The sequence below is a fragment of the Camellia sinensis genome, chromosome 2 (genome assembly GCF_055761805.1).
Source record: "Camellia sinensis isolate YWXY chromosome 2, ASM5576180v1, whole genome shotgun sequence".
Classification (NCBI taxonomy): Eukaryota; Viridiplantae; Streptophyta; class Magnoliopsida; order Ericales; family Theaceae; genus Camellia; species Camellia sinensis.
In genome coordinates, this window is record NC_138962.1 from 106,690,394 (window position 1) to 106,699,239 (window position 8,846).

General features: G+C 37.4%; 1 protein-coding gene across 1 annotated transcript; it reads right to left on the bottom strand.

Moving 5' to 3' along the window:
* Nucleotides 1–1,132: 1,132 nt before the first annotated feature.
* LOC145817682 (uncharacterized) lies at nucleotides 1,133–2,018 on the bottom strand. The gene is made up of 2 exons (XM_082912759.1): nucleotides 1,422–2,018; nucleotides 1,133–1,162 (listed from the first exon to the last, which is right to left on the bottom strand). The coding sequence occupies exons 1-2, from the start codon at nucleotides 2,016–2,018 to the stop codon at nucleotides 1,133–1,135; spliced, it is 627 nt and encodes a 208-aa protein (XP_082768885.1).
* Between the last annotated feature and the right edge of the window lie 6,828 nt (nucleotides 2,019–8,846).

Consider the following 8,846-nt stretch of genomic DNA (forward strand, 5'->3'; position numbering starts at 1 on the left):
TCAAAGAAAACAACCCAAAAGGTGAAGAAAGAGATGAGTGCCCAAATACCAAAGTGCTCCAAATCGCCAAATGCTCAGATTAAATGGTAGCCCTTGCCTCACTCTATCTTTTTAATGAAGGATCTAGGGTAGAAACACACCCTAAGTGGATCAAATCTAAGAAAGAAGGTGAGTAGGGAGAGAGAGAAGTTGGACCTAGGGTTTGGAATCAAAAGAAAATGAAAAAGACTGATCAAATCCCGCTGCAGTGTATATAAACTGGACAGGCTCGCTCGAGCGAAGACTTGGTCGCTCGAGCGACCAGACACAGAGAAACTACGCTCGAGCCAAGGAAGCCTTGCTCGAGCCAACAACTCAAATGCTCGCTCGAGCGAAAGAAAGCTCGGTCGAGCGAAGAACTCAAACCCTCAGGTCTGAACCCAGACACACGCTCGAGCGAAGGAACTATAGCTCGAGCGAAGGATGAACTAACTCGCTCGAGCGAAGAAAAGCTCGCTCGAGCCAAGAATGCACAGCTACAGGTCCAAATCAAACACTACCTCTCGCTCGAGCGAACAACTCCTCGCTCGAGCGAAGAACCAAAAACCTGGACAGCAACTCTTGGTTTCTAAACCCAACCAACCTGCCCAACACATCCTATAATTCCAAATGAGAAGAAAAAAAATAAGGGACAACAACAACAATTATACAATGACAGAATCTACGGAACCTAAGTCCGGATACAATAATCAAATGGGAAAAGACCGGGGTCGATATAGTTCCCCTCCCCCCCCCCCAATTCTCTCCCCTATGCTATGCTATTTTCTTTTCTCTGAAATATTCTTCTTCTGTGCTATTCCTTGCATCTTTCCATTACCGAAGCTTAGTTAGCCCTGTTTTTTCTTCTCTGTTTCCTATTGGAATATTTTAGGGCTTCCTCATGTGTTCAATCACTGTACTTAAAATTTTGTCATTCACAACAAATTCGAACCCTCAGTTGTGTTAAAGTTCCAAAAAGAAGAAAAAAAAAAGAAAAAAAGAAAGAGAAATCCCTCTATTGTAATAAAGATATGAGATGATGCTGGTATGGAGAAATAAACCCAAAAAAAAAATGGTAAGACAGATATTTATTTGGGATACTTACGTGTAGATCCTAATAAGTGAACTTCTTATCTAATAGGACCTGTGAAAAAAATTTGTCATAAAAAAATGTCACTAATTGTAAGTTTTAGCGACAAATTATAAAATCATGAAAAAAAAGTCACTAATTGTCAATTTTTAGCGACATATATAAAAAATTGTCACAAAAAAATTTATTTTTAGTGACAATTTTACCAAAACTTATTTTCAATAGGACTTGATGGGAATTAAGTCCAACTATTAGGACCTATTGGCAGTTTACCTACTTATTTGTACCTGCAGTTGGCTGCTTATACATATACATAAGGAATGTATTGGATGATGGGCCAATATTGGCCTTTCCCCTTTTCACACTTCTGTTTCAATATTGGATTACATCCCCAGATATCAAGTGTTTGGAGAGAGGTGAGGTTTTGAAACTCCTCATAAGAGAGTCTTTCCAGATTTGGGAAGTTGAAGATGATCAATTTGATGAGAGAGGTGGGCAGGAACATCCCTTCTTCTCCCCATGGCCAACCTCTTCCTCGAAGTACAAGTGTTGTAAGAGAAGAGAGTTTGTGCAAACCCCACTCTAATAGAGATGGAGGTGGAAGAAGTTGACCGACGTCCACTATGGTATTCCCAATTTCAAGTGAAGTGATGTTGGTGGGGAAACTCCCTTCCTTGAGAAAGTATGAGACCATTCCTGCTCTGCAATTCTGTAAACATAGATCTTGAAGCGAAGTGAGTTGGTTGATGTTGTTGTTGTTCTCGTCAAGAGCACCAAGTGACAGGGACTCCAGATTATAACATGATCTTATCTCCAATTGACCGAGATTTCTGAGACTATTGGCATTGGGTAAAGATTTGAGCCTCTCACAATATTGGATACGAATAGATTCAAGAGATAGACCATCCATTTTGATCCCTTCCTCAGCAAAAAGTGACTAATTTTCTGCAAACCTTAATCTGAAGTTGATTTAGCATGGATGGTAGCCCACCTATTGGTGTTAAATATGTTAGCTTTACACATGCAGAAACCCACAACACTTGGAGATTATTGAATGTCATCAACTCTGGTTGGGACTTCGAAGCATTGCAAGTATCAATCACAAGCATAGGTGGCAAACCTTTCTTTGGAAAAGAGACAAGACTTTTACAATTATCCATTTTAAGCACCCGAAAAGATGTGTAGGTGTGGAAATCGTGTAGCAGTTTCTCCAGCACTCTACAATCACTAATATGTAAATACTCGAGTCTCGTCATGCAAGAAAGCCCCCCATGTTGCTCCTTTTTCCGACCTTCTTTTTTTTTTCTTAATCTTTTTCAAAAAAGCAAATGAATTTGCCACATCCATAAATCTTCAAATGACAGAGGTAAGGGAGACAATATTGCAGTCTCACATTATTCTCCCACAGCATCGCGAATTCTTTTCAATTACTAATGTCTAATTTCTCGAGTCCCTTTAAACCTCGAGTAAACCATGTCAGTAGGAACGCCAGATTTTCAACACAAGAAATGTCCAAAGCAGTTATTGAAGTCAGATTCTTAGACGTTGCATTATCTAGTAACACTTCATCAGCTATGCTTGGATAGTAAAAGGAATCAGGAACTGTAACAAAACTAATATCCAAGGTGAAGGAATCAAGGTCAAGCTTGTTCTTCATCTCTAAGAGTGCTGGAAGGCTTGGGAGCATGACATGACTCATAAACAATGACGTGAGTGATGGAAAAACAAGTCTCGAAGCATCAATCAACAATTGTGAGCAACGATTAATCTCAAGAGATTTACCACAAGGAAGATCATTGGGTGATCTTCCAACAAGTTCGGGACATCATTCAATTTTAAGAGATTTTAAACAAGGAAGATAATTGGGTAATCTTCCTTTGAGTCTCGTACACAATATGATGGAAAGCTCACTGAGCTGACCGAACGGCTAAACTCCCTCGATTTCAAAAGTAGACCAATCCTCCCATTTTGGCATATTCACAAAGCTCAATCTCTCTAGAGAGGGGAAAAGTTTGTTACCACATTGCTGCCCATAGAACTCACAACCAAGGCACTTTATTGCACTCATTCCTTCAATATAAAGGTGTTTAAGTGAAGGTCGTTATCCAAGCAGTGGCAAAGATGTGCAATATTTACAATATTCTAATCAAATAGACACTATTTCAGAGAACAAAGCATCTCCCACCCATTTAGATAATCTGGAATTACCAACAGATGGTAAGTTGTTCCAACAAATTGCAAGGTCTTATCATGTCAAGCACATTGATATCAATTTTGTCATTTTGTGGACTATGAGAGACATCTCATTCTAGAGATAACTCTTTTAACTTCTCCTTAGATATTAAATTGGCATTCCTTACATCCTTACCAGAACTTACATTCTCCAGTTTTGATATGTGTATTGCCCCACGAATATGTGATTAGTTTTTCAGCTCTTCTATTTTATGCTCACTACCTTTACCCACGATGAAATTTGACAATGTTTGTAGCTTTGTTAATTACCTATCTGTAGCAGCATCTCTTCTAATGATCGAATATTCGCACCGGTCATATCAAAATGGTGTAGGTTCACCAGGTTTCTCATGTTTGGAGGCAACTTCTCAAGTTGATGACAAGATTTCAAAAACAAGACTTGTAAATTATAGAGTCATTACTGAGTCAGGTAATTTTCCAATCCAAGAATGGGATACATCGAGATACCGTAGACGCTTTAGATCTCCAATAGAATCTGGTAGTTCATCTATCCGAAAACTACACAAAAGCAATTCAAGTAAGCACATTAACACTAGCAACAAATCATGAAGTAAGTACCTTGTTATATAGTTGTAACTATGCGGCAAAAACTCTAAAAAGGTTCGTAAGCATTTGGCATCATCGAAAGCTTTGAATTTTTTTTGATTCCGTCATATTCACTAGCAACATAAGATGAATGTCAAGCTTTGTCTGAAATTTTCTTCTACTTGCCACCCTCTAAATTATTCTCCAACCTAAAATAGATGTCCCCTGTAATTGCTTGAGCCAAATCATTGATGAGGTCATGGATTATGAATAGCAATTTATTAGGACTTGACGATTGGAAAAATGACCTCGACACCAATTCATGAAAATACCTGCGTCCTACATCTTCTATTTGTTCTCCACCTTCTGGGTGTTCAATTAAACCTTCTGCCATCCATAGCAAGACTAATTCATCATCCCCAAATTTGTAAATCCTTTAGGACAATTGCACAATAATCAAAGCACCTCTTCAAATGGGAAGGGAGATGATGACAGCTCAATTTGAGTGATAGGAGAATGCGGCTTTCCTCGTTTGGTAAATCCCATATATTGGTAGTTAGTAACATTTTCAATTCATGCTCATTTTGTTAACAACGTAATAAGCCACTGAGGGCCCTTGCTGCCGGTGGCAAGCCTCCGCACTTAGCAACAATTTGTCTACCAATTGATTCCAATTCTGCATGTTCGCTAATATTTATATTCTTGAATGCATGATGGAAAAATATTAACTAACAAACATTAGGTGATATGCTTGGCAAATTGTGATATTTAATCGTCTTCACTTTTTTCGCAACAGCTGCGATTCGCGTTGTCACAATGATTTTAGTGTTGGAAATACTTCTCAAGCTCTTCATTGAAAAGAAATGGTGAATTTAGATTTTGGATTTTTAGAGATATGTTATATTATGGCCTATAGATTTTAGGTTTTGGATTCTGATTTGGTTTACATTCTAATTTCGACATTTTGGACTTCTATTCGTGTTTCTTAATCAAACACTGAATCTAATCGTATTGACTTTTCCAGTTTTTTTTTTTTTGAAAATTTTACATACATACTTGTGAATATATGTAAATTTGTGCCCTATTCTGGTTCAAGATTGACAAGTTATGAACTTATAAAGCATCTCCAATCCTTCATCAATATTTTCACCTAATTCAAATTTGATGAAAAAATGGCTAAAGTTGTGCTCTCCTACCATTTTATCAAATCTGTATGAAATCAAGGAAGATAATTATTATAGCGATCCCGGGTTGTACAGTGATCTGGACATGTGTCCGTGGATGTTGGTAGTTGTTTATTATCTTGTTTGCATCCTGTTTACTTGTATATTGAGTTATAGAATGTGTTGGGCAGGTTTGTTACAGGTTGGTTGTGTTTGGGAGCCTAGTGCTGCTGCCCAGATTTTTGGACCTTCGCTCGAGCGAGGAGTTGGTCGCTCGAGCGAGAGTTGAGTTCGTGCCTGGTGGATCGAGCCAGAGTGGCTTCGCTCGAGCGAGCGATTGCGTCTGGTTCTGGACCTGAGAGTTGCATTTCTTGGCTCGAGCGAGTTTTCTTCGCTCGAGCGGTCTGGTTTGTTCTTCGCTCGAGCGAGAAGTCTGTCGCTCGAGCGTGCTGGTGGCAGACCTGAGGGTTTGAGATGTTAGCTCGAGCGAGCATTCTTTTGCTCGAGCGCACTTCTGAGTTTTCGGATCGAGCGAGAACTTCTTGGCTCGAGCGAGAGTTTTCTGTGTCTGGTCGCTCGAGCGACAAAGGCTTCGCTTGATCGAGCGTGTTTTATATCAGCGGTCAGTAGCGTTTTTGAACATCAGTTTTTCACTTTCTTTTTCTTTCAAACCCTAGATCTGAGACTCTCTCTCTCTAAACCTACACTCTCTCTAAGATTCGATCTCCCTAGAGTGTGAATCTAACCTAGGGCCTTTGTTAAAAAGATAGAGGGCGTTGAGAGCTTCGACTTAATCTGAAAAAGTTTGGATTTGGAGCACGTTGATCTTCGAGTCTTCATCTCCTTTTTGGCTCAAACTTCGAGGTAGGGATATCCTACTCCTCTCTATGGATTTTGTCTTTAAATTTTAGTATTTTGAGATGTTGGGGTTAGTTTGGTAATTTGGTGAAAGTTTGGGGCTTTTGTGTTATTTTACAAAAGTTGGGGTTTTATTCATAATAAACCTAGATGCATGTTTGGCATAGAGAAATGGAATAAATTTTGAATCATTGGTGAAAATGGGACCTAAGGGTTGAAATGTCAATTAAGGATAATGACCTAATTACATTGTTTGATTAATTGGGATAATTAATTGTGAGAAATGAGGAAATGAAATGTTGATTGAATATCCATTGTGCATTTATTTTCTGTTTAGAGATAACTGCTTTGGGCTATCGGTGGAGGATAGTCGTGATTGTTGTAGACAATGCATGATGATTAGGCAAACGGAAACTAATCAATGGAATGTGTCATGGAATTTGACGGTTGATAGAATACATTAATTGTATGTATTGAGTGATTGTATATAGAACCAATGTGTTTGTATACGTTATGTGTAGAGGAGGAGATGGGGGATGTACTCCGCGGTTTAGGGGAAGATGGGGGTTGTACCTCTAAACCGGATAGTGTTGGGAGAAGATAGGGGATGAACTCCGTAGATACAGCTCATATGCTTGTCTAGAGAAGTGAAGATAGAGCTCATATGCTTATCTTTGTGAAATGTGGATACAGCTTATATGCTTGTCTGTGAATGTGGGATATAGTTTTTATACATATCTGTTGAGAATGTGGATAGAGCTTATATGCCTATCTGTTGAAAAGGGGAAAATGAAAAGTAACTTGGACTCATAAGTCGTATGACATAAATATGTGATTTATGTGAATGTATCAGTGTTGGCCATCTATCAATTGCTAATCTTTTAGTCATTGTTCGTGGTTGGTTTAGTGTATTTCTACTGGGCTGTGGCTCACCCTATATGGGAATATCATTTTCAGGTACAGATAGCATGCCACCTCCAAGGACATAGCTTGGGAGGCTAGAGGCGGACATACTTTTGTCGTTTTACTTTTTGATGTATTACATGTAAATTAAAGCCAAGGGCTTAATGTGTAAATGAGTTAGTACTGTTTTGTTGTAACCAAGTGTTAACTTGGAAAGCTGTAAGCCCATAGGGCATTTGCTTTTGTTGTTAACATGTAATACTTTTGTAATGGAACTCTGATAAATGGAAGAATGTGGAACTTTTACATATCAATGCATATCTTTATTGATGGGTTTAATGTTGTTATTTTGAGGGCGTTACAATTATTTTCACCAAAATCAAAGATGAACCAAATCCTTCACCAATTTTCCAACAGTCATATTTTACTCAAATTTGATGAGATTTTAAAAAGAGTAAGGATTGGAGATGGTTTTCTTTGATAAAAAATGGGTAAAATAGGTTTTTTAGGATAAGTTTGTAAATTCGCAAAAGATTTGATGGAAAAAAGAGAGTAAGGATTAGAATGTTTCATATCAGATCAAGCTTTTAACGAAATTTTCAACTCAAATTTGATGGAAAAAGAAGTGTAAAGATTGGAGATGCTCTAATCAAATTAACTATGTTATATTACACTTTGTTCAAAAAATGTACGGTACATAAAAAATCAATGGTTAGGATTAAGCCACATTATTAAAGGTGACCTGCTAAACAGGTCACTTTTTATAGTTATGAGCTAAAATCATATTTCTTCATAACTATAATCAAATTGATCATAACTTAGGTATAACCACATCTCATAACCAACACCATTTTGCTCATAACTAATATCACATATTTCATAACGACATCTCATAACCAACACCATTTTGTTCATAACAAATATCACATATTTCACAATCATAATCACATATCTCATAACCAACACCACTTTGATCATAACAAATATCACATATCTCATAACCATTGATCACATATCTCATAACTACTACCCACATAAATCATAATCACATCTCATAACCAGCCCCTTTGAGTCATAACCAATTCACATGTCTCATAACCACTAGTCACATATCTCGTAACCAACACCTTTTTGTCATAACCAACATCACATATCTCATAACCACTAATCACATATCTTATAATTAACACCTTTTTGCTCATAACCACACCACTTTGATCATAACCACATCTCATAATCAGCCTCTTTGAGTCATAACCAATATCACATATCTCATAACCAACATCACATGTAACGCCCTCAAAATTAACCCATTATATATATATCATTGACATGCAATATTTAAAGAAAACAATTCATTAATTCATTCATTAGAGTATTACTAAATAAAAGTGTTACATGTAACATCAAATTAAATGCCCTATGGGCTAACATCTTTCCAAGCCAACACTTGGACACAGAATATGAGTTCTAACTCAAATACAAATAAAGCCCTAGGCTTGAATGTTTACATGTAATATCAAATAAATAAATAACAACTAAACTAAACAGAGTCTTCAACTCCAATTCCTTCCAAGCTAAGTCCTTGGAGGTAGCTTATCACCTGAACCTGAAAATGATGTTCCCATAAAGGATGAGCCACAGCCCAGTAGAAAAATACTAAACCAAATATAAGCATTGGATAAAGCTATAGCATTCAATAGACGGTTAACCAAGATAATCAATTATAACTTGATACTGTCTCATGACTCTAATGTCTATGACATGTTTCAATTCCCATTATTATCAATATGGCTCAGAACCTGGCCAAACTTACAACAGTGAACTATATATCACATTCACATTACTTCCAATATCAACAACACAGATGAGACTCAGGCTCATATCAAAACACTTCGTACTTCTCATTTGATACACATTTTAGTGCTGTATCAATAACATGTAAAAACACTTCAATATAATAAGCACACATAATAGTGATGCTAATGGAGTCCATCCCCTATCTCCTCCCAAACAAAAATCCGGTTTAGAGGTCC

Coding starts and splice junctions, on each gene's coding strand:
- LOC145817682 (XM_082912759.1), bottom strand. CDS start 2,018: ATGGATGGTCTATCTCTTGAATCTATTCGTATCCAATATTGTGAGAGG. Junction 1,163..1,421: donor TCATCCAATACATTCCTTAT/GTATATGTATAA, acceptor TTTTTTTCACAG/GTCCTATTAGATAAGAAGTT.